Below are 24,928 nucleotides of genomic sequence, written 5' to 3' on the forward strand. Positions count from 1 at the left end.
GGGACTGTTTAGAAAAGCTGGACATATACAAGTCCATGAGGCTAGATGGGATGCACCTGAGGGTGCGGAGGGAGCTGGCTGATGAGATTGCAGAGCCACTGGCCATTATGTTTGAAAACCCATGGCAATCAGGAGAGGTCCTGGATGATTGAACTTTTCCTTTGGCAAACAGTGCCCATATTTAAGAACGAGAAAAAGGAGGATCCAGGGAACTACAGACCAGTCAGCCTCACTTCAGTCCCTGGGAAAATCATGGAGCAGCTCATCAAGGGATCCATCTCAAAGCCCTTGAAAGAGAAGAAGGTCATTAGGAACAGTCAGCATGGATTCACCAAGGGCAAGTCATGCCTGACCAACCCAGTTGCTTTCTATGACGAGGTGACTGGGTCTTTGGATGCAGGGAGACCAGTGGACGTGATATACCTTGATTTTAGCAAGGCTTTTGATATGGTCTTCCACAACATTCTCATAGGCAAGCTAAGGGAGTATGGGATGGATGAATGGACTGTAAAGTGGTTAGAAAACTGGCTGGAGCATCAGGCTCAGAGGGTAATAATCAATGGCTCAGTATCTAGTTGGCAGCTGGTATCAAGTGGAGTGCTCCCGGGGTCAGTACTGGGGCTGGTTTTGTTCAATGTCTTCATCAACGACCTGGAAGATGGCATAGAGTGCACCCTCAGCAAGTGTGCAGATGACACCAAGCTGGATGGAGTAGTAGATATGCTGGAGGGTAGGGCTAGGATTCAGTTAGACATAGACAAATTGGAGGATTGGGCCAAAAGAAATGTCATGAAGTTCAACAATGACAAGTGCAAATTTCTTCACTTAGGACGGAACACTCCTATATACAGGCTGACTGGCTGGGCAGCAGCTCTGCAGAAAAGGACCAGGGGGTTACAGTGGACAGTAAGATGAATATGATCCAACAGTGTGCCCTTGTTGCAAAGAAGAAGGCTAATGGCATACTGGACTGTGTTGGTAGGTATGTTGCCAGCAGATCAAGGGAAGTGATTCTTCCCCTCTATTCTGCACTGGTGAAGCCATATCTGGAGTACTGTGTTCAGTTTTGGGCCCCCCACTACAGATACGATATGCCAGTACCCTTCCCATCCCATTGCCCTTCACTCCCAAGCTGCAGCCCCCTGGCCCTGCCGGTGCCCCTTACTCCTGACCCGCTGCCCCCCAGACCACCTATATGAGGAAGGGGGTGGGTGTGTGGGGTCGGGGGCTGTAGGAACAGTCCATGTGTGTGGGGTACATGTTGCCCCATATTTCTGTGCCCACAGAGGGGTGCAGGGCTACAGCTGGGCCAGACCAGCTCTGTCCAGGAGCTGCCTCCACGACCCAGTGGGAAGTACCTGGCGCAGGAAGGAGTGCCATGCTGCCATGACTGCCAAGGCGAGGTGTCCCCTGCTCATTTGGCAGCAGCGGGGTGCACAACTCTGTGCTGCCGTGCCTTTCCTTGATGGCTATGGTGGTGCGGTGCTCCCTTCTGCATGGGTCCTGCCCTCTGGGCCTCAAAGGTAGCTCCTAACAGGAGCTGGTCTGGCCCAGCTGCAGCCCCATGCCCTGTTGTAGTTGTAGAAATCGGGGGGGAGGGGGCACGTATCCTGTCTGCCACATTTCCTGTGCCCCCTCCCCACACCCTGCCCTCATAGACTTACTTGGAGGGAGCTGCAGGAGCTGCTCTCCACCACACTGCCTGGCTGCCACATGCACATGGTGCCCCTTGCCCCTTGCTTCCCATGCCCCCCCAGCCCCAGCAGCCCTTTGCAGGCTGGAACTCTGTTAGCTTGCAATGGGAAACCCATGGTTTCCCAGGTTTTTCTTCTTCAAAGGAGAAAATCAGGGTTTTTCCATGGCAAACAGAAAACCCAGATTCCTGGTGATAAGGTAGAAGGCAGGTGTCGAGAAGTAGAACTGGCTGGTCAGAAACCTGGAACAAAACCTGAGTGTTGGGAAGTATTCATTGGATGAATTGCCCAGGGATAGAAAGAGATGGACTGGGAAAAGAAAAACCCAGAGGAAAAGCATGGACCAAGAGGAAGACAAATTGAGCTATGAAGGAAGACCATGAACCTCTTCCAGGTATTAGGTTTGTTGCAGGAAGTATGCGAGTTTCCCAAGACAAAAGATGAGAGAAAGATTTCAGCTCCTCAACAATGAAGTTGCTGATTAAACAATTTTTTTGTCATGCCAGAAAAAATTTAATGCCTGACCAGGTAGAGAGCCCCCAATGTCCCACAGTGCACCATTCTTGCTGCTCTCCTCCAGTGGGAGAGATGGAATGAGGAAGGGAGAGCAGCTGGCTCCCTGACAACAGTGGATGAGCTGTCAGGGTGGCTTGCAGGCTGGTCCATCTGATTGCTGTCCAGTGGCAATAAGGATAGTGCTGTCATTAGCAGGGACTGTTCAGGTGTGGAAATCAGTGCTCCCCATTCTCTCAGGATATTCCCTTCCTCTTTAAACATTCTGTGTTTCTTGCAACCTGGGAGCCTGGCATGCCAGCCAATGTGTTTAATTCCTCTAGCTGCAGGTGCCCCTTTATATTTTTTAACACTACAAAAATAACATCTGGAGACGGCCTTGAACTGCTGAACTAATGGGATGGTATTGGGACAAGCTGCTTAAGAAGTCTGGGACTAGGATAAGTCTAACATTTTAGAGACTGGGTCAGGATAAGTGAGAAAATGAGGGAGTATTTATGATGACGAAAGTAGGGATGAGACCGGTCTAGGACAGGGGCAGTTTGCAGATGGGACAAAAGGGTTTGTGCTTTAAGGGAAAAATGGGTAGTGTGGTTCCAATACAAGAGCCTTCTGCAGACCCTGAAAGGGAGCCCAGTATTTCTGAGTCTGTGTTCATCAGCTATCCAAGGTGTTATAGCAGCAGTTCTCAACATTTTTAGACTCAAGGCACCCCTAAGGAAATGCCAGCTCTTACTTTTCATTCATTTCTTGACTATAGGAAAATAATAGAGCAATTTTTTGTTGCTAAGAATTCAGACCACAGAAGGTCAGAATGTTTTTAAATTATGCATTCCTATTTGAAATCTCTGAGTTTATCTTGTGAATCATGTTTGCACACCTAACAATGCTAACGTTGTGTGGCACCGCACGGCATCCTTGAAAAAATCTCAAAGCACCCTGGTTGAGAAACACTGTGTGAGACCGGTGTAACTATGACGGTCCAGGAATTATGAAAGGATTTTTTGTGGGGGATATATTTTTTTGGACCAACTGCATGGTTGGAATAAAGTATCAGCTCTAAGCAGTGTCAGTGAAATTCACCAGGAAATTGTTTCATTCCCCTCTCACGGTCTATTCAAAGAATGAAAATCTATTCCTTTTTCATTTATTCTGTTAGTTCAAATGATAATGGTTAGCCTGCTGATAAGTCATATTAACGTCAATACAGTACTACACAATGAAATTTCAGGGAGGGGAGGTGTTACTTACTTTAGTTTGGTATTAGTATTATTCTTCAGAATGATATTAATGGAAGAAAACATGGACAAAAAGAAAACACCCTAAAGTTACAAAAACTAAGGTTTCTTGTACCACCTGTCCCCCTTGTGTATAACCATTTTGATAGGTTACTGTTTTTAATTACAAAGTCATGCACCATTTTTTCTCTTACCCTATTTATGTGAATAATCTCACTGATTTCAATGAGACATTTACCTTAGTCTGCTTTTATGGGATTACATACTTCTAGGGAAGAAGGTCTTTTTTTACCTTTTTGTAAAAAACTCCTTTTTGTTGAAGGGAAGTTTGTACTTAGGAGTCATCCTAATGTAACGGTTGACTATAGAAGAATCATCTTTGTAGTAATGGTACAGTTATTACTACATTGGACCAAGTGATGGCAGCCAAAACATTATCTGTAGAAAAGAAACCAGTAAAATAGAGTATTGCATCAAAAGTGACACCTCTTGATTGTATAGCAGTTTTTAAATTATTGAGGGTAAGGTAATCTGTGTGGATAAAAATTGGTGATTTTTTTAGAAATAACTTTACAAAATGCATATTTCTTTTTAAAAATAAACTTATATGAACTTGTCACAAACTGTGCTAAGACTAAACTTACTATAGTCTTAAAATATTTCATTTTAAAAAAAATATACATGATTGCTGCTGTCATTTTAAAATCTAACTACCAAACAAATGAAAGTCACTTGGAAACAGTTTGTCAAACTGCTTAGCAGCTTTCTACAATAGTTTCTTCTTGTAAGCCGTATCAGAAGTATTTTCTTCATTCCAGCTAATCAAGCAATCCATTTGAATCATTCATATATTCAAAATTGAGGAACCTATTGGAAGTTGCAAAGCTGAAAATCTTTTCTTCCTATTCCAGTCTCTAGTAAAAATGAGGCATAAGCGTATGAAATCAGTCAGTTCTAAAATTTTGAAAGACAGTAATCAGAAAAAATCAGTTTATTCTGTTAATAATCTACATCTAAAAATACTTTGTTTAATAAGTCTGTTTTAAATATAGTAGCTACTTTTATATATTCAACATATTTAGTTGTATTTAACTAAGAAAAATATTTTATATTGCTTTTTTATTCATTTCAAATTGTATTTTAATTTCTGTCTGTGTAGAACTTCATCCAAATCATGAATAAAAAAATTGTTATGGAGAAATCTGTCACTTACATTTTTATGTTATTAGAAAATGGTAAGAAGCTGAATGTAAATATTTATTATTCTATTCAAATAAATATATAACCTCTTGGTTAGGAAAAATAGTATCAATTTTAGTTTAAAATTATATTTAGTCGTAAATTGAAATGTTTATTTGTTCTCAGTGACTGGAATCACTTTTTTGGTAGAGTAACTAAAAAGTACACATGTAAGACAGGACTAAAATAGTCAAGATTTCCTGTCTTCTGATTTAAATCATGCTTAGCATTTGTTTTATATTGTTTTGAGTTGAATGAGTCCATCTTAATTTGTCATTCATTTTGAATAACTAATTTTGTAATTCTTAATTTGAAGATCATGGTATTTTTAGTCACAGATGTCAGTGATAGACATACATTGTTTAGCAGAACCACCTCTACAGTTTGTATTGTTTTCATCAAACAACTTGAAACCAGAGTCCCTTCCTGCATTAAAAGCTATGGGATTTAGAACTCTGTACAAGGCTTACTTTGCAGAGCTTACCCCCACGTCATTCCAGTGGGAGCTGAAGTTTGCCTCATAACTGTGGAAAAGTCCCACCAAACCTGAAGGATCCCGGAGGATTTGTCAGAGGCCAAAGCATCCTTGTAGAGGCCTGGAGCACCTGTCCCAATAACATGCCTCTTTTGGAAGCTTCATACCCACTGGATTTATTTTACAGATTCATCCTACCTTGGCATCTCTTTTGGTTTAGACCAATGGTGCTCAAACTTTTTCCTCAATGGGTCAGATGGGCTGTGGCTGGCCTGCTGATGGGCCCAATGGTCGTTCTGATCCAGCGCCCAGGGCCGGTGTGGCAGCCACCATCTAGCCCCAGGAAGGGAGGCGAGGAGCAGCCTGGCCTGAGCCCATCTCAGCATGGGGGGAAGGAGACCTACACTTGGCCCAGGTGGGAGGGGAGACGTGACCTAGCCCTGCAAGGGGGAAGAGGACACAGCCTGGCTCTGGCCCAGCCCTGTGTGGGAGAAAAGGGACCATGCCCTGACCTCTGGCCTGGCCCCACTGGTGGCTTGGGGTTTTGGAATTTGGCAGGGAGTAGTGTGGCTGTATACATGGCCACGGCTTCCCCACTGCCAAATTTCCTGACCTGTGGGGATCTTCGTGGGCCACATGTGATGGCCAGAGATTGAGCACCCTTGATTTAGACTAAGAGAACATCAGGGAAAAGTTAGCACAGTATCTAGCGATACAGACTTTCTCAGGCAGCTTCTATGTTGAATTTTCTCTACTTTCAAATATATGTAGAAGAGACATTGGACCAGTTTGTACTTTCCTTTAAGTCAATGTGAGCTCTCTCATATATTCACCTGACATGAACAGTCTCCTTCATTTCTTGTGGTGCAGTCTCTGGACCAGCAGAGAAGAGTTCAGATAACGAGTGGTCTCAAGAAAGAAGGAAGTGTTGTACATGCAGGAGACCATCTCCTCACACAGACCTAAGGTGCACAGTGTAGCCCAGTGTCTAAGTTTAAATGCTTTTATATACTTAAAATTACATAAAATGGGCAAATTAAAAAGAAAATTTGTTGTGCAGATAAATCCAGTCCTACCAGAATAGAACCCTAAAAATGTCTTTGTTTTATAAATAAGATTTATGAACTTTCGGAATATTTAAGATTCCCAACCATGATTTGTTTCGCACAGATTTGTGATATATGGCAAGTTTATAGTGTGAATTATTTTATGAGATTAGGTATAACTGCTGGGTTTTTTGTTAATTTTTCTTTGTCTACACTTGCTTACTTAAGGATAAATATATATTAGACACAACCAACTTGATAGAAAAAACAGCACATGAAAATCAGACTGACAAAGCAGAGATTTCACTTTCACATCAGAAAACACTGGAACAAAATGAAAAATCAAACAGTGAGCTTGTGCAAGTGAATCCAAAACTTTGGGAGCAAAGATACGAAAAAATGTGGATTGAAAATGAAAAAAGGGATTTGAAAACAAATTTTAAAAACATTACAGCAGAGTTAAAGCAGATGTTTGGTGAAATTAATGAAACTGAGAAAACAACTACACCTACAGAGGGGACATCAGAAGATGGCTTCAGTGAAGAACTGGAGAGTATTCAAGAAGCTCCACTTAAACTGACAAAACCCACCAATCACACAAAAAGAAAAGGTGAATTTGGAGATTTGCAGTCTGTACTTGAACAAAAGGAATCCAGCTATGAAAACTTAATTCCAAAGTCTCCTGATCAGTATGTTTTCAAGGCAAGCTGCGAACCTATTTGGAACGTAAATGAAGAAAGTTGTACTAAAGATGAAGTAAGTACAAAAATAGCAGAAACTAAAGAGGTGGAAGACCAAGTGTCTGACACACAAATAAAAAGAAATGCAGATGGAAATACAATTTTAGAGAGAAACGTTGATTATTCACAAAAGTACATTTTGGAAGAAGGAACTTTTCTCCAAAATGCTCAAACTCTTGATATCTTAAGACCTGTTTCTACAGATGATAAAAATAAGCTATCTGGTATAGTGAAGAGGAATATTGAAAAAGACTTATCCCAGTTCAATGACAATGTCCCCAAAGACTGCTTTGTCAGTAATCCTAAAATTAGCAAAACAGAAATTGAAAATAATTTGAAAACCTCTCAACAATCTTGTGATGACACGTTGAAAAGGCAGCTGGATGAAGAACTGGAGCAAGATATGGAAAGATTTAAGAATGAGGTAGGAATGCTACAAATAGTATTCCTGGCTTTGGAGAAAGAGAAGGTACAACTACAAAAAGAGGTAGAGGTTCACCTGCTGCTTCTCCATATTCTTTGATCTTTCTCTACATAAACCATCCTGTTCACTTCAGCTATTCATCATTAAAGGAAACTGTTTTGTGTAAATTGGCTTCCTGTGCAGTACTGAAGAGGGGCAGATGCAGAGAATTGTTTGGTTTTTTTTCTTCCTCTGTTTTGAAAGTTTAAGAAAAAATAAAATTTAGTTTTCCATAGTAGTAATTAGTCTTCAATTCAAACAAAGGGGCATATTCAGTTCTTCGACATGTGGTTGCCACTCCTGTGATCTCAAAGGGAAAGCACAAATTTACATCAATTCAGATTTTGATTCAGATAATGAAGGTAGCTTCTGAACAGGGTATTGACTAATTTATGCATGTGTACCTCTGTTAACCCTTCGCTGAAACGTCAGTTTGCTGTGAAACACTCTTTTTCATTTGAAGTTTATCATTTACATTTTTGTGAATCACATTTTTTCTGTCTTTATCTCTAACATTGTGCTTTTATTCTAACTTTTTTCTATAAGATAAATAGTGTTCATTGCTTCATGTTTTAAGTTGTAGATGCTATTTAAAATTTAAAGGCTATACGTTTTTATAAAACTTGTTAATTCTGAGTGAATTCATCTTCCCCCCACATCTCTCAAAAGAGAGAGTACTCTGTTGCTGCATGTCCTCTGTTGTTCTGTATTGTGTGTTGCTGTTCTGCGTGGTGGAATATGTCAATAGAATTCTTTAGAATGTAGTAGTACATCTGATAGCTTTATGTGAATTGCAGGGGTAAAGTTTGATGTACATCCTGTATGCAACATCTCTTTTTATTGGGTCAAGAAATACTGAAGCATAGTAAGCTGTAAACTTTCTTATCCTAGGTTGCAGAGGAAAAGAGAAAGCAGAAGTATGAAGAAATGGAAACAGTGGAGAAAAAAGATGATGTTGATAAACCAAACATATCAAATTTGACTGGAAGCACTGTTAATCTGCAGATGAAACAGAAGGTGGTTGTAAAGGGCAATGAGCCTTTTAAAAAAGAAAATGAAGAAACCATAGATGAAGAAAAACTAAAAATGGTCCTTTCGTCCAAGGAGAGAGCAACATTAAATCAAATATCATTGAAGAGGTAAGCTAGTAAGAATAGAAATTGTAATCTTTACCTTATTGTCTGTAGAGGGTATTTGTGGGTTTTGGAGATAAACAAGGTTTCACAACTTTTTTTGCTTACAAGTAAGTGATTTTGGATTTATTTTTCTGCCTAAAAAATAATTAAGGGTATAATAAATTGTGTACTGCTTATTAAATAAATGAACATGTTGGTCATAATTTCCAAAAGTAAATGTCCAAAGTTAAATCCCACAATTTGTTGCTTGATTTTTTAAAATACTAAAGATCCAAAATCTCCCATGGATTTCATTGTAAACATGAGGGCTATAAATACCTTTTAGAACCAGATTAAGTTAGGCAGAATAAGTTTATCATAGTGGTTCTCAGCCTTTTTTGTTTCAAGTCCCCCTCGTTAGTATCAAGGCATCCTTTGGAAAATGCCAGCTCTTAGTTTCCAGTGATTTTTTGACTATGGAAAAACATAAGAATATTCTTCTGTAGCAAAAAAATCCAAGGAGACCACAACTAGTCAGAATGTTTTTGACACTGAGTTCCTATTTTAAATCTTTGGGTTTTTCATGTAAATCATGTTTATACACCTAACAGTGGTAACATTGTATGGTACCCTACAACACCCTTGAAAGGATCTCAGGGCACTTAAGGGTGCCACAACGCCACGATTGAGAATCACTGATTTATGATTAGTTGCAGACCCAGCTATAAAAAGGCATTGGCTTGCAGCTTGCTGTTTTCCTTTTCAGATTATGCCCAGGTGTCTCTTTGTAGCCAATAGGTTTAGCAGTTTCCTTAATCTGTGTGCATGGTTTTGGTAGAGACAAAGGAAATGATCATATTAATAGACTGACCTCAAGAGCTAGAATGGGCTCAGGTGGACAGTGCTTGGCCTGCTGGTCGCATATAAACAATTACTTTAAATTTAGCCATCCAGGGGCTAAAAGGTCTTTTTTAGCCTTTTAGCCATTGTTCTTGTTTACTGATGAACTCAGTTGAGGGCTCATCTGATGAAGAATTCTCATCAACTCTTTTTCTCTGTTGCATGCAGGCACATTCCTAACTTTGACCTGAACACATTATTCTATAATATTATTATGCTACTTCTGTAGCATGCCACAAAGCACATTGTTACTCAGATTGCTACCTTATTTACTTGTGGGGCATTTTAAAAACTCAGGGTGTAGACAGACATAATGCTTAGAACATTCAAATAAAAATTCAGATCCAAGAGTCTAGACCTGCATGCCATGTAAGACTGGCCTATGGAATGTTTAAAGACCACACTGAAAAAATCAAGTACTATTTTGAGCTGGTTCTCTGTTAATTGGCTCAGCGTTACATGGAGTCACAGAAACATTCCATTGCAAACTGTCCCTTTCCTAATCCCCTGCCCCCAACATTTACAGAGCAAGGGACTGCTCTGGAATACAGTCAAGACTCTATTGTGCAAACCCCCATGCTCAGCTTCCTCTCCCATTGGAGCAGGCAGACCATAGGAGCAGGAGTGGGGACTTCAAAAATAAGAATTTTATAATATATAATAAGAATTCTGTCCCCCTGCCCTCCCACTTTCACCACTTTCCTCCCTTCCCCTCTATGATGAGCTGCATGCTCCCTTCCTTCTTTTCCTGCTGTCCCTGCTATCTCTGGCTGATGCAATGTGAGGGGGGAAGCTTCAAAACCATTCCTGTCCTGATTCACATGGGGACAGTGGCAGCAGGAACAAGCAGGTTTCTCTTTTCTGCCCTGTGGCCCTGGGTGTTCCCTGACAGCCCTGAAGCAAGTGTGCGGGGGGTGGTGGAAATCCACCCGCTGCCACTGTTGCTGTCCCTGGCTGAGCCCAGCTGGACCAGATAGGATTGTTTAAGTGTACAGGCCATGAGCATTCCGTGCTAGGGATGTGAACAGCTAAACAATTAATAGTTTTACCAATAAGCCCAGTGATAACCAGTTATATTTTACTGGTTATTGTTTAGTGTGTGGTGAGGTGTAGTCCTGGGAAGGGAAGCCATGCAGTACTCCAGCAAGAACCAGAAGGTGGCAGGGCAGGCAGTTAGGAAGGAGAGAGGGAGAGAGGAGCATGAAGGAAGGGAGGGGAAAGGAAGACCAGTGCCTATAGCTAGGCTCCATGGACCCCAGTGCAGTTGTTTGCAGCCTCCCTGCTGCCTGCCATGAGCAGCCTGGGCTCCAGGAAGGACTCTGCTTGGCAGCAGTGCAGTCTACTTAGAACCCTTAGTATCCACACAGACATTTCAGTCAAGAGACAATTATGAACTAATTCTCAATCAGTGACATACTTGGAACAGTTCAGCTGTTATGTCTGTTTATACCCACAGGGTCACAATCTGCTTTTTAATTGAATTCTTCCTTGCCTAAAAAAGAAAGTACCCAGTACCAGCATGGTTCCTGAAAGAGAGCAAGTTCTCCACTGTGCCAGTATACCTATGCACTGGGGGACAAAGCTAGTACATTGCCCACTCTCTGGTCTCTCTTGCCAACTCTTATCTACAGATGCATGGGGATTCTAGGATTTAGCTCTATGGAGTCTTTTTTTCTACCATAATGATCTGGGTAGCCAGAGCAAGAAAATAATAGCGCACTTATGTCCCTTTGTTCATTTGTTTGACTAGGAAATTTGGGCACAGCAACCGCTAACAAGATTCTCAGTCTGGATCTAGTGAACAGCTCATTTGGACAACTGTGACCACCCCTAAAATAAAGGATGTGAATAGGGTGGATGTAAAAAAAAAAATGTTGCAGAGTTTTGCCTTGGGTATAATCACAGTAAAAAAGTAATCCTATTCAGTGAAACTATAGTATCATAATTTATTAGTGTATGCATTTGAATGCAAAGGTGTAACATAATCTAAAAATTTTACATGAATTTCTTATTTCTTTAAAAAAGACATGCCTAACCTTGAAGTGAATTCCTGCCTCAGAGTACCTGCGCCTAGTCACAAAAGATTCAAATTAGCTTCTGTAGAGTAAATCTAGTCCAAATTCTTATTGTATTTGACAATATGTTGTTTTGGGGAAAAAAAGTTGCTTGCAATATTGTCATCTTTCAGTATACTTGGTGGAACCATCCTTAATGTTCTATCATAGAAAATATTTTTCTTCCAAGTTCTTCAGTATTCTTGGGTATTGTCATCTGTGTTTTTGTATTTCTGATGCAAAATATTTTATTTGAAGATAATTGAACGTTGGATTTTTCTTTATTCATTTAAAGCAGTAAGCCTGCCTTGACTATGAAAGACCTAAAGAAAAGTAAAAACAAAAAGCGGATTTCAAAGCAAAGAGCTAATCAGCAGATGAATTCTACTAGTGGAAGCCAGTTTGATGATAGCACTTTGAGTGAAACTTCTCAGGATGAAGGAAGGTACTGACTATAACAATTTTGTTACCATGTAAGATTATTAGAAATATAATGTATTTAATGGTAAACATAATTGAAAGTAGTAACAACTGAAATAACTGTATCTGTGACAATCTACCTATGACTCTGGGAGTTTCTGGTGTACAGTAAGAGTCTTGTAGTATATGACTATTCTCCCCTCCTGTGACAGGCATTAAGGACAGTTAAGTTCAGTGGCAGTTCTGTGACCTGGTGAACGTTGGTGCATGGGGCAGCATCAGTAGCTGTATTGCTGGCAGCAGTCAGGCCAGCACTGCAGTGGCTATTGTTTTTATGTCCTCCTGTAACTCCACACCCGGGGCTGGTGCCCCTTTTGCTACGATGCTGCTTAAGCATTGTTGTACTCTCAACCAGAAAACAGAAGCAGAAGAACTGAAAACTCTCCTTTTGCCCCCTCATCTCCAACTACTCTTGTCTCCCTCTGTTCGGGAGCATTTAACCTTCACCCTATTCTTTCTACTCCACTTCCTTTTTTTCTCATTTTTTCTCTGTCATCCTTTTTCTTGGAGGGAAAAGAGAAAAGGTAGGCAAATGAGGAGAAACAAAATAAGGGAAGAAGAGCTTCAGCTCTGAACTTCTAGCTTTCCTCCCTTGTAACACCTTCACGTGCATTTGGCACCCTATTAGGGTACTGCATACCCTACTTACACAGATCCACAAGATTGTTATGAAGAGAATTGTTTGTCTTGCAATTTTGTGTTACTTTGTTTCAAAGTAAGACAGTTAGGGTTAGAAAGATAAGCGTTTGTGGCTTCATAGCTCACAGTAGGGGATGGCAAAATCTGACCCATGTGCCGAATCTAGCTGAACAGGGGATTTTATCCGCCTGTGGCAGGTCCCTTAGCCCTACTTAGCATAGGTGTGGGTGCCAGCCTGGGCCCTGGTGTGTGCAGCTAGTCCCACTGCCCCTTGGCATACAGTGAGGCTGAGGTGGCAGAAGAGCTAAACTCCGCTTCCCAGCAGCCCTGGCATCGGTGGCTCCTCCTTGCTGCTGTAGTCAGTGTGCTGCAGCCGCTGAATTTGGCCCTGCTTCCCAAGCACCAGGCCTGTCAACCCTTTCCCGGTGCCAGGTAAAGCATGCAGGCAGGTAGGCTCTCTATGAAGACCAGCGCAGAACCTGCTCAAATAAGAAGACACAGATTTTTTTCCCCAATCAGCAGGGGGGGAAAAAAAGCCCCTCTTCTTACATTCACATACAAGAAAACCTTACTAAATACATTGGGTCCTCCATAAGATGAAGCCAGACCAGGTTGCCCTGTGCCTCATGTGCATATAAATTTTGGAGGGTCCCAGGACTCATGACTAGAACACCCAGTTTCAGTCTTGACTGGGGGGTGCTAATTAGCACCCCATTTGTTGGAGGGTGGTATTTGGAGTACACATACATATTTAGTAGTGCTGAGGTATAGGGTCACCATGTTTTGAAACTGTTGACTCTGGTGGGACTCAGCCCAATTAACTATGGTAAATCAGGAAGCTTTTGGCTTTGGACTAATATCATGCATAGTTTGTATTATATGTAAGTAGGCACAAAATTGTTGCTTAAAAGTATGTTTATGGAGTACCTGTAGTAAAACAATAGTGCAGAGTCACATTAATCATATGTAACATGCTGAGAGAGGGGGCAGCAGATGGATTCTAGATGAACTGTTTGATGCCCCATTGGGTAATGTTTTCCAAACTTTTAAGGCAGGTGAAGAAACAAGAATCATTGGAAATGAAAAAGAAAGGCGCATCTCAGCTGTAGCAATGAAGAGAAAGTAAAAATGTATTAATTGTAGTGGCTCACTATGACTTGAAAGACAGTCAGCACTGAGTGGGATTGAGCTCAGTGAGCACTACAGTATGTCTTATTCAGGCACGCTGCGCTAACCTATCCTTGTGGTGGGTTCCCGTCAGTATGTTTGCCCAATGGCCATATGTTTTTTAGTCATGCTCAGTGTTGGCTGCATTTAATCAGCTTCATAGTTAGTTTCCATTTCTGAGTACATGCTGCTTTTGGCAGAGTTTAATGATGGACAGTATATTTAATGAGGTTTCTTTGTATGCAAATGTAAGACAAGGGGCTTTTTCCTTTATGCTGATTGTGGGGGAGGGAGGGGGGCAACCTTGTCATGTATTTGAGTAAATTCAGTAATAAAACAATGTGTTCAGTAGCCCTGGTGGTAGCCCATCACTATTCTGTTAGCTTTCATTCACATTTTATATAGGACTAAACTAAAAGAATTCACATTTATTAAATAAATTAAAGTTTGCAAAACTTGAACTTTTAACATCAGCTTACAGCATCAAAAATTATTTTTATTTTCTAGACCCGGAACCAAATCAGTGAATGAGAAGAATATGGTATGGTAAAACAGTTTTCCAAATAAAAAAATACCACATTAAATGAAATGCTTATGTACTACCATAAATAAGCATGGGGTTTCACCAGAGGTGCTAATTGCTTTTTGGTCTGTGAAAAGTTTAGTCTTTCACATTTGAAACCAAACATATGGAAAATAGTTAAGAGAATGGACAAGAATGCTTGTTTTTGTGATAATGGTCAGAAATAAATTCTTTTTTTTACTTCATAAAAATATATAATGTTTGTAGATCACATCCAGGGATGTTGCAGATGATTTAGATGATTTAACTCAGTCTTCCGACACGCCTACTGAGGACCTAGAGTTGCCTACTACAACCTACAAAGAAGCAATGTTGCTGATAGAACAGCTTACTGTGGACAGTAAAGGTAAAGAAAAATCCGATCTTTATAGCAATCAGGCACAACGTCAATTTGAGTTGTCTGGAAAATTCAAATCTTTTATTTTAGTTTGTGTTGGAAATATCATTGTAGATTCAACCAAACTAGATTTCCAAATGCTAAGTATTCTAAATTTTTACTTTGTCCTTGGAGTTGTCATCTCCTTAAGCTTGAGGAAAGCTATTGCTGTCTGAAGCACTGATTCAAATTGTACCATATTCTGGTTCCTGTACACTGGAAAAAGGTGCTGTGAAAGTTCTAAATTAAACTAACTGGAGAGGAACTTCCTCTGTTCAGGACCTGAGAAAGATTGCCTCAAAGCCATGTCTGTACTGCTTCCCTGCTGAGCCTGGGCTTACCGCCAAAGAAAGAAAGGGCAACTATGCACATGCAGTGAGGCGAGCTCGTTTGACGAGCTTTAGTTAAAGTGACCCCGCTGCCATTTTTCAGTCTGGGGACACTGATATATATGATGCTCCAGGTGCTTTAATTACAGTGGCTCTTGGAGCTGCTCTAATTAAAGCCCAACCCCTGGAAAACACCTAAAGGAACTACTTTCAGTTAGGCTATATATGTTGTTAGATTGTCTGAGAACTCAAGACTGCTCTTAGCTGTATGTTGGACCAACCTGTCTCTTAACTATACAGTTAGCCTAATAAAATATATTACCAAAGAAATGTTACTTCTTAGCTGTACATCCAATTAAATTGTCAGACTTAGTTGTGCAGTGTGTGGGAGTGAGTGAGCTGGGCTTGTTGTGTTGGCAGTTGTCACAGGCTCAGCAGGGAGACTATAGAAATATAGCTTTCGAGGTACATCACAACTGTTGATCTGTGTTCTGTAGACCTTGGCTAAAGCATAGCAAGATGTTTTCTTTTATTAGAAATATAAGTCATCTTTACACACATGCACACACACACACACACACACTCAAATATTATTTTTGTCTATATGTAGGAGTAATCTTGATCATATATTTGAAAGTGAACTAAAATAAGGTATTAACATTGCTTTTAATGTAAATAATGATCAATTATACCACAAATGGAAGTATTTGGAAGTGGAAATGAAAGAACTTTCTGTTGCTTTTTTTTTTTTTTTTTTTAACTAAATGAAAGCTGCACATATTTTTGTCTTCCCAAATAGATTCTGTTATTCTCTTGAAAATTCAGAACATACTTCATGGATATGAACGATTAATAGAACGTGAAAAGGGTCGCTATACCCAGCTCTTGGGAAAAGTAAGAAAACTTGAGAATGAAAAGAAAGAACTACAGTTAATATTGGAAGAGACCAGAGAATTGAAATCCAGACTGGATCACCAGAAAATGGAATGGGAAAGTGATGTCAGCAGTCTCAAGTACGGAATTTTAAATTCTTGTAAACAGTTTACAACACTGTTCTGTCAAAACACAAATATTGACAGGCATTGACGGTGTGAAATGAGATGCCTTTATTTTTTAAGCACATTCTTAACTACTTTGGGTGAGTTCTCAGCACCTAGCAGAATCAAATGAAAGGTTGGTCAGAAAACGACTTACCTTGACAGTAGGTTCATTGGGAAATTCTTTCCTACAAGAATTTTCAATTCAAAAGATTTTATTTCACTGGAAATTTCACCAGAATTTGATTTCACTAAAAACCTGGAAAGTGAGTAAGGCCCCTGACAGACATAACATTTGTAGCACTACAATTACTGCAGCACTTTGAAGTGCTATAGAAAATTAGTTTTATGGACAGAGACAGACATAAATGTAGCTTTATAGACAGACGTCCCACCTCCCCTGCTGAGCCCTTTAACAAGGGTACAAAATCTCTGTAAAGGCATGCAGCAGCATGCTTTCCAGTTAAGGGGCACAATAAGGGATTGCTCAGCCTTGTAACTGCTCCCTCTGGGGATCCCAGGAGCTGCAGCTGTGTTCCCGAACCCCCTAGTAGAACTGGGAGACCAAAGATGCACAGCCTTATAGGAATTACTACTCTCCAGCCCTAATGACAACTGAGCATCCAGGTGACTCTCATCAACTGTCCACCTTACTCTCCTTTCCACCTCTCTAGAAGTAGGGTATGGGAGAGAAGAGAACGCTGTGGGGTGCCAGGGGGACCACAAGATCCCCTGTGCATGTCTAATGTGTAGCAGTACTAAACGCAAGTTGCAGTTTAATCCAACAGCATTTTTGTAGCACATTTTGTATTTTTGTAGTGCTACAGGGCGTACACGTGTCTGCGTGACTTTATAGTGCTATAAAAGTGTTTGTATTGCTACAGTATATTGTATTCAACCAGGACATGAGGGACTTATTTGTGAGATAAAGTAAGGAGGAATGGAATAAAACATAACATCTGTTCTTCTCTCTCTTGATTTGACCATCTTGCTCAATTTAAATTTCACACCCCACATGACCCTTTCCTTCTTGGTTAGTATACTAGGAACTTGGCTTCCTCCTCTTTGTCTAACTTAACCACTGAATTTATTACCAACTAACCATAAATGATCCAGTGCACAGCTTTACATGAAAGGTGTTTGTGGTGATATGCTTTTGCTGAGTCTCACAACAGTTGTTCAAGACTTAAGTTGTGTTTTCAGTCTCAGAAAAATTCTCATTTATAAAAAATAGGTCATATGAATATTATTTATATGTGGGTGCATGTACATGTTGTCTTACAGACAACAGAAAATGACAAGTTCTGTACCTCAAATAAATTATTATTTAATATAGTTTTAACAAGAGATGGCAGCAAAGGAGCATGGAGAATATAACAATGGAAGATCATGATCTCTGTTCTTTGCAATTTTATTTCCTTCTGTTTGCATATAGGTTACTAAGAATTGTGCTTGGTATCCAGAATGAAGTCCTAATGAGGGCTTACATGTTAGACATGAGGAAGAGAAATTAAATAAGAAAAGTCAAGTTTTAAATTTCCACTACCAGTGTCCCTGGAATAGATCTGAATGGAGTTTTTAGTTGTTGCTTACAATAAATAGGGTGTGCTTTTAAAGTAGATGCGCTATATATATATAATGAATTCAAGTTTGAAATGTTGCTTTGATTTGATACCAAAATTTAGTAGATTTTTGTTTTTCTTTTCCGTTGACAAAATCTTTTACTATTGTTTATTTTAATGACAAATACTTTAATATCTATTTTACATGAAATAATAAATACAGGAATATCAATGTTGCATTCACAAGAATTAGGGGTACACTGATCGAAATTTTGGGGGCCGATACCAACAGCCAATTTTTAAGGAGGCATATCGGCTGATAGTGGTCCGATTTCTGATACAGCTGCGTGCAGCTGTTAAGTCTGTTGTGGTGGATGGGGAGGGGGAAAGGAAGGGGCATGGGGGGTAGATCAAGGCCTCCATGGTGAGGGAGTGGAGCTGGGGCAGGGGCAAGTGCTGCCCTGCCAGGACGGGGCGGGATGGGGCATGGGACAGAGCCATCTTTCATCCGGGGGCGAGGGTGGCTCCTGTCTCTCTGCACACCCCGGGAGGGCATGGGAGGTGTGTGTGCCCCCGGATCTGGGCAGGGTGGCCTGCAGCTGCGGGCTGGGGCCAGGGCTGCACTGGGCTGTTCCCAGTGGGGGCTGGGCTGGGCTGTGCTCAGGGTAGGTGGTGGCAGTGCTGGGAGGGGGTCTATGTCGGGGGGCTGCAGCCACCCCAAATTTTGCCATAGCCCCTCACAGCACCGCCCGCCCCAAGCACAGCTTCAATTGCAGCCCCCACGCGTTGGGTAGAGCCTGGCACAGCCCTAGCCCCAGTCTGCAGTGGCAGCCCCCCCCCCGGCGCAGATCCGGGGGCACATGCCATCCCAGGGTGCGTGCAGTGGCAGGAGCCAACCCTGCACCCTATGGACGAGCTGCGGTTCCATCCCGCACCCCGCCCCAGCTGGGCAGTGCCTGCCCCTGCCCATGCCCCACTCCCTCAGTGCAGGGGCCTTGATCTGCCCCCCCACACCCCTTCCCTTCCTCCTCCCTTTGTACCAGAGCAGGCTTACCAGCTGCACGTAGCTCTCCATGCTGCCAGGCAGTGCTCCTTGCTGCCTTTGTGCTGTGCTGAGGCTGGGCACACACATGGGCATTTATCAGCCAAATTATTGGCCACATCAAGCCGATTTCTGACGCAATCAATTTTCTTTATATCAGTGCTGATCCAATATTGGACCAATGTATTGGTGCACCTCTAATGAGACTCTGTCCTTTAGCAGAGCTACAGTAAGAATTGCAAGGAAACTTTTATCTTTGTAGTTCAGATTTGTTTCACATTTCAGTGTTTTTGGCATATGATATTTTATTCTTCTATAAAGCTAAGAGTTGAAACAGTGAAATATGACTTGCTTATATGATAGAAATTTCAGGTACTAGGGGGAAGGTGTAAATCAACTTCAACGATATGTAGTCTGATATTTTTCCTGTCACATACCATTTTTTAAAACTAAATGGTTATCAAACACAGGAATGATTTATCTTCCCAACATGAAAATGTAGACATAGACTCTAAATTGACTTTTTTTTGTTATGCTTCTGTTTGTTCCCAATTAGATTTATGTATTAGGGGAAAAAATATCTAAACTCTCCCTAAAGCCTCTGCTTCTATTAACGTAAAAATTTGATTTATATTGTACTTCCAGGTTGTCACATTTTTTATCACATTAAAGTTAGAACTATGCTAAGACCTAGCAAGACTTTTCTAAAGCTTATTTGAGATGCCTTCATTCTTCATTGGGTATCAGGTGTTGGCTACAGCTGATGCTGGGAACTTTGACTGGGGTCAAAGGAACATTGGCTCCAGCCAGTGCTCCTGCTGGGACTTAAACCTGGAGATTCCTGCCTAAAGGGCTTTGGCCCTCTGCTGAGAGTCGGATCAATTACTATGTTTGGGGTCAGGAAGGAATTTTACTCCATGGTCATATTGGTATGGATTGTGAAGGTTGTTTCCTTCCTCTGCACCAGATGGAATAGCCCTCTTCCTGGGATCTCTTGAACATATATTAGCAAACTTTACAGAAGCAGGACATAGGCCATCATGGTCCCTCTGCTTTAGTTTTGGCAGGTTAGTGTGTTACGTTGTCATGTCTTGTGTTAGGATCGACTGTAGTTTTGCTAAGAGGTTAGGCAGTGGATTTGTATAGGATGGTTTGGATAGGGATAATCCTGCTTCAGGCAGGTGATTGTACTAGATCAGTGGTTTTCAACCTTTTTTGTACCAGGACTCACTTGTAAACATTAATGGGCAGTCCCAACAAAGTGCCCCTCACTCCTGACCCACTGCCCCCTGCACCCAGACTCTAGCCCCTACCCAGTGTGTAGGGCAGGGGGTGGGTGTATGGGGCATGGGGAGATCCAAGGAGCCCCTTGCAGACTGGAACTTTTTTCCACGTTTTTCTTCTTTAAAGGAGAATCCTTTTTTAAAGTTTGCTGGTCCATTTTTAAAGCTTGTTCGTGACCCTTTTATATATTCTTGCAGCCCACTTTTGGGGGCAACCCATGGGTTAAGAAACACTGGACTAGACTAGGACCTATGGAAGTCCTCCAGCCCTACTTCTTTATGTTTCTACGTGTATCAAAATAACTGTATGGAAAAATGTATTCTGCTTACTATTTACAAGATGTAATAACAGCCTACTACTACAAAGACCATATTTAAAACTGGTTAGTTTTGCCTTAAACAACAGCATTACTTTCCTTGTAATATTAATTTATAATTACGGTAATTATGTAAGTCATTATGTATTCCACATAGTAGGGATATCTGGGGTTATGAAGCAATCTAATATTCATGTACTTCAATTTGGTAGAACCCATCTTCTGCTAGATTGGTCCATCAGTATGGATTTTTGCTCTGTCAGTGTCTGGACTTATATTTTTTGCCCAGATGAATTACTCTGCTTGAACTTGTTTTGTTCTATATTGTTAATTTGGTATTCTGGATAATTTAGTTTTTTAGAAGGCCAGAAGCATTGAGGAGGGAAGTTACTATCTACCTCTTCTGTAATCTCCATAGAAAAGATCATGTCAAGTCCACATCCTTGGGTGTGGCCCAAAGTATAAGATATAGCACCTGATACCCTGAAGGTATTCAAAGTATAGCTCCTTCTATTTTGGTGATGGCTTGCATAAATAATTGGAATATATATTTTTATAAGTCTGGAATAAAATTATTTTTGTTGTATAAAGTTTAAAATACTTGCACCTCTGTAATAAAATGAACTTAGAATTTTAGAATTAATTTTTAAAAATCTGGTTCAGGGTTACAGTATAAGGCGGCAGAATTTTAAAATTGTGATTGTCTGTTAATTCTGAAAAGCTGCATAATATGGTTTATTCATCTTTGTCAACTTTTTAACAGGCTGAAATATCAGTAGGTAAAATTCCTGCTAGGTGCATGTATGAATTTTGCTTTTAAGGTAATGTTAAATTACAGGTTTACTCTGAAACAAGAAGAAGAAAAGAGGATGAGTTCAGAAATTCTGTATGAAAAAAACAGAGAACAGCTAAGAAAGAAAGAGGATCAATACTGTAAAGAGATGGAGGAGAAACAACAACTTGAGCTAACCCTCAGGGGTCTAGAAATGGAGTTAAGAACATTGAAAAATCACCTTAAACAGGTTAAGTAGACTAAGTTCTAGAATACAAAATTCAACACTGTTTTCATATTTGTTTCTATTCTGAGCTTTAATTCAGATGTAGCATTCCAATACTTTTAAACAACATACATTTTAAGAAATTGTAGCTGAACGTTTATAATGGCCGAATATTGTCCTAAATGTTTGCAGGCAAAATGCTCTTTCGAGAGCTGGCTCTGAAGAGTTCTTCACGTAGGAGGGCATGCATCTGCCAATTGTGTTGCTTCTACAAAGATCTACCCACCTTATTCTTCTGTCTGTTTCTGTCTTTTTCAGACTGCTTACATTACTTGCTGAAAAGTCATGAAAGGGTCTGTCAGTCCCAGTGCCCATCAGTTTCTCTTATCTGCTCAGACCCCCACTGCTTTTCAGATGGTGTTGATTTTTGTGGCACCAAGGCATGTTTAAGATTGTCAGTCTGCTGGGGGCTTTATGTTCTGAGAACTCAATTTTCTGAGTCATGAAGTGGAGATAAAATTCTAATCGTTGTTCTGTGTCCGTTTTTGACAGAAATATAGTATAACCTCATAAATGTGGGTTTTTAAAAATCCGGAATTCTCAGAAATCTGGCACTTTGGTGGCTGGTCCCAGAGTAGCAACAGCCAGTTCTGGAGCCGCAGCCACATGTGGAGCAGTGGTGCGGAGTGGTGGATGCAGCGGCAAGTGCTGCGTGCAAGCGTCCCTCTCCGCCACTGCCCCCCCTCCCCCCCCCCCCCACTTCTCCCCCCTGTTCCATGCACTTTACTTACATTTCAGAATTTCGGCATTTTCAAATATCCAGCAGGTGCTCTGTTCCGAGCATGCTGGATTTTTATGGTTATACTTTACTTCATATTTCAATAACCTTCACTTACTGTTGAGGAATAAAGCTATGTCTTGCTTATTTTAACTGTATGTGAAGAAATAAGAAAAAAAAGCCCAAGGCCAGGCAGGTATGGATTATTTTAGTGACATCATAATTCATTGCAAAAGGAAAATTCTAGTCACTTTTGATGTCAGCTACCAGTACAAGGGAGATGCAGAATGTAGATGCATCTTTATTCCTAGCTTTTTTGCACTTTCATTTTTCCATGATAAATTGATTACATTTGTTTACATTATGATATTAAGTAGAACAACATTATTAGTACGCTAGTTTTTTTATTTTGTTTTTAGTTTTCCATATATGCCTGTTTGACTTCAAATCTAAGAATTGTTAGTTGCCGGCCAATTTTTCCTTCCTCTCATGCAGTCTTAGTATGAGAGGTAAAATTTCTTTAAGAACTTCAAGAAATTAAGGTTTTTGACATATTCTAATTCCCATACGACCCTCGCCTTTTATCTCTCCGATACTTTGAGTTTAATATTTTGTTCTAGTGTTCAGAATAGAAACTGTTTAAGAATCTGGAAAAAGCCATACTTTGATTTCAGAAATATTTGATCAGTTCAACTGTTATGCTGCTGAAAAGTATTCAGTATTCCTTAGTATTCAGTGTTAACAATTTTTTTTTAATTTCTATGTGGACTGTAGCCAAGAAAGAAATTGTAGAATGAAGAAAGTAAGGCCTTGTCAAGAGCCATTCTCTTCTTTTTCCGGCCCTCCATTTAGAGGCTGTGTTCTGTCTAATGTTTTGTGCAGAGAGCATGCACCTGGCAGTACTAAAAGCAGTTTTCCTTCCCCTTTGTCATTTTCTGTTCTTCCTGTGAGGATGCAATCACATATAAGAAGTATGTATTTTCCAACTGTCTACATGTGATCTTGTGGATCTTTTCTCTTGACCTATCTAGGACCTTTAATGTAGAAAGATATTTAACATTAAGGCCTATTTAATATTACTCATTCTTAAGTTCAGCTTTCACATCATCTTATACTAGGGCTGTGCGAAATTTTGACAAGTGTTTCGTTTTGAAGCTGTTTTGACGCATTTCAAGCTCAAAACAGCAAAATCAAAATGAAACAAAAGCCTTTGAAACAGCTTCAAAATGAAATGAGGGCACTCAAAATGTTTAGAAAGTTTTGAAACATTTCAAGTTTTGAAGTAGCCCGGTGGTGGGAGGTAGGGGAGAGCCAGGGCTGTGGTAGCCACCTCCCACCGCCAGGCTGAGCTCTGTGGGGCTGGCGGAGCCGATCAGAGCGCAGCCCTGGCTCTTCCCTACCTCCTGCCACTGGGCTGCACTCCAAGTGGCTCCGCCAGCCCCACGGAATTCAGCCCGGTGGCAGAGCAGCTCAGAGCGCAGCCCTGGCCAGTGGCTTTCCCCTGCCTCCCGCTGCTGGGCTGAGCTCTGTGGGGCTGGTGGAGCTGGTCAGAGTGCAGCCCTGGTTCTCCCCTGCTTCTCACCACTGGACTGCTCTCTGAGTTGCTCCACCAGCCCCATGAAGCTTATCCTGGTGGCGGGAGACAGGGGAGAGCCACTGGCCAGGCTGAGTTCCATGATGCTGAGCTCCATGGGGCTGGTGGACCTGTTCAGAGTGCAACCCAGCAGTGGGAGGAAGGGAGAGCCAGGGCTGTGCTCCAACCAGCTCCGCCAGCCCCACACAGCTCAATCTGGCCTCCCCCTGTCCTCGTTGCTGGACTCCTCCTGGGGGTGTGGGCCCCCAGATCTGTATGCAGGATGACAGGAGGCTCCTGCTGCTGCCTGGGGCCAGTGGCAGCAGCAGTCTTCCCAGTGCTGGGTGTGGGCTGCACCCAGCACCGGTCCGAGGTGGCAGCAGCAGCCTCCTGTCATCCTGAGCACAGATCCGGGGGCCCACGCCCCTGGGAGGAGTCCAGCACAGCCCTCCCGGGGGGGTAAGCCCCCAGATCTGCACACGGGATGACAGGAGGCTGCCACTGCTGCCTGGTGCCAGCGGCAGGACCAGTCTTCCTAGGCAGACTGCACCCAGCACTGGTCCTAGTCAGCAGTGGCAGTCATCCTGAGTAGATCCAGGGACCCACACCCACGGGAGGAGTGTTGCACAACCCCACAGTCCTCCCGTGGGTGCGGGCCCCCAGATCTGTGCGCAGGAGGACAGGAGGCTGCCACTGCTGGCAAGTTGCACGAATTTTGCTTGTCAGCAACTTGAGGTGCAGTTTCCCATAAACCCCTGGACGTATCTCCTTGAAAATTGGCAGGCTTCATGCCCTCAGAAGGGGATACCATCCCTGCAATTTTCATCCAAATAAGGCAGTAAATGACCAAGTTATCGGCATTTTCATGATTGCCTATTATAGCCTATGGGCGAAATATCGAAATGTGTTGAAACAGCAAAACAGTTGCGATGAAACAAAATGGAACAGTGCTTCGAAACTAAACAAAATAATGAAATGAAACACTGTCCCTTCTAAATGGTGAAACAGAAGTCAAAATGAAAGAGTGCTGTTTTGCACAGCCCTCTCTTATACTCAGAACACAATAGCAAGTCCCCATCATGATGTTAGACCTGATTAGTGCAAAGAAATTTGCTGTGTGGTGATCTTGGGCATGCATTGATTCTTTCACATAAGTGCTGAAATGGCTGCCAATTACTGTATGAAGAAGGAGCCAATACTGAGTGGGCGTGTCTACACATTCATTAATGTGCTTTTAGTAATGTGCATTAAATTTAGTACTTCCAGGTGCCTGTACACAAGCATGGA

The 24,928-nt window shown here is 41.5% G+C and overlaps 1 protein-coding gene across 5 annotated transcripts in view; it reads left to right on the plus strand.

The window, feature by feature from the left end:
- The window catches only part of ANKRD26 (ankyrin repeat domain containing 26), a 124,027-nt gene that overhangs the window by 49,474 nt on the left and 49,625 nt on the right, over positions 1 to 24,928 (plus strand). For 2 of the 5 annotated variants that reach the window (XM_019485807.2, XM_019485819.2), the window contains 7 exons: positions 6,434 to 7,432; positions 8,300 to 8,547; positions 11,773 to 11,922; positions 14,271 to 14,304; positions 14,554 to 14,692; positions 15,851 to 16,064; positions 21,131 to 21,314. In XM_019485807.2, the coding sequence (XP_019341352.1) occupies positions 6,434 to 7,432; positions 8,300 to 8,547; positions 11,773 to 11,922; positions 14,271 to 14,304; positions 14,554 to 14,692; positions 15,851 to 16,064; positions 21,131 to 21,314 (1,968 nt within the window). The remainder of the gene's footprint in view (positions 1 to 6,433; positions 7,433 to 8,299; positions 8,548 to 11,772; positions 11,923 to 14,270; positions 14,305 to 14,553; positions 14,693 to 15,850; positions 16,065 to 21,130; positions 21,315 to 24,928) is intronic. The other 3 variants (XM_019485814.2, XM_019485823.2, XM_014602715.3) reach the window with 3 other exon arrangements.

The sequence above is a fragment of the Alligator mississippiensis genome, chromosome 5 (genome assembly GCF_030867095.1).
Source record: "Alligator mississippiensis isolate rAllMis1 chromosome 5, rAllMis1, whole genome shotgun sequence".
NCBI lineage: Eukaryota > Metazoa > Chordata > Crocodylia > Alligatoridae > Alligator > Alligator mississippiensis.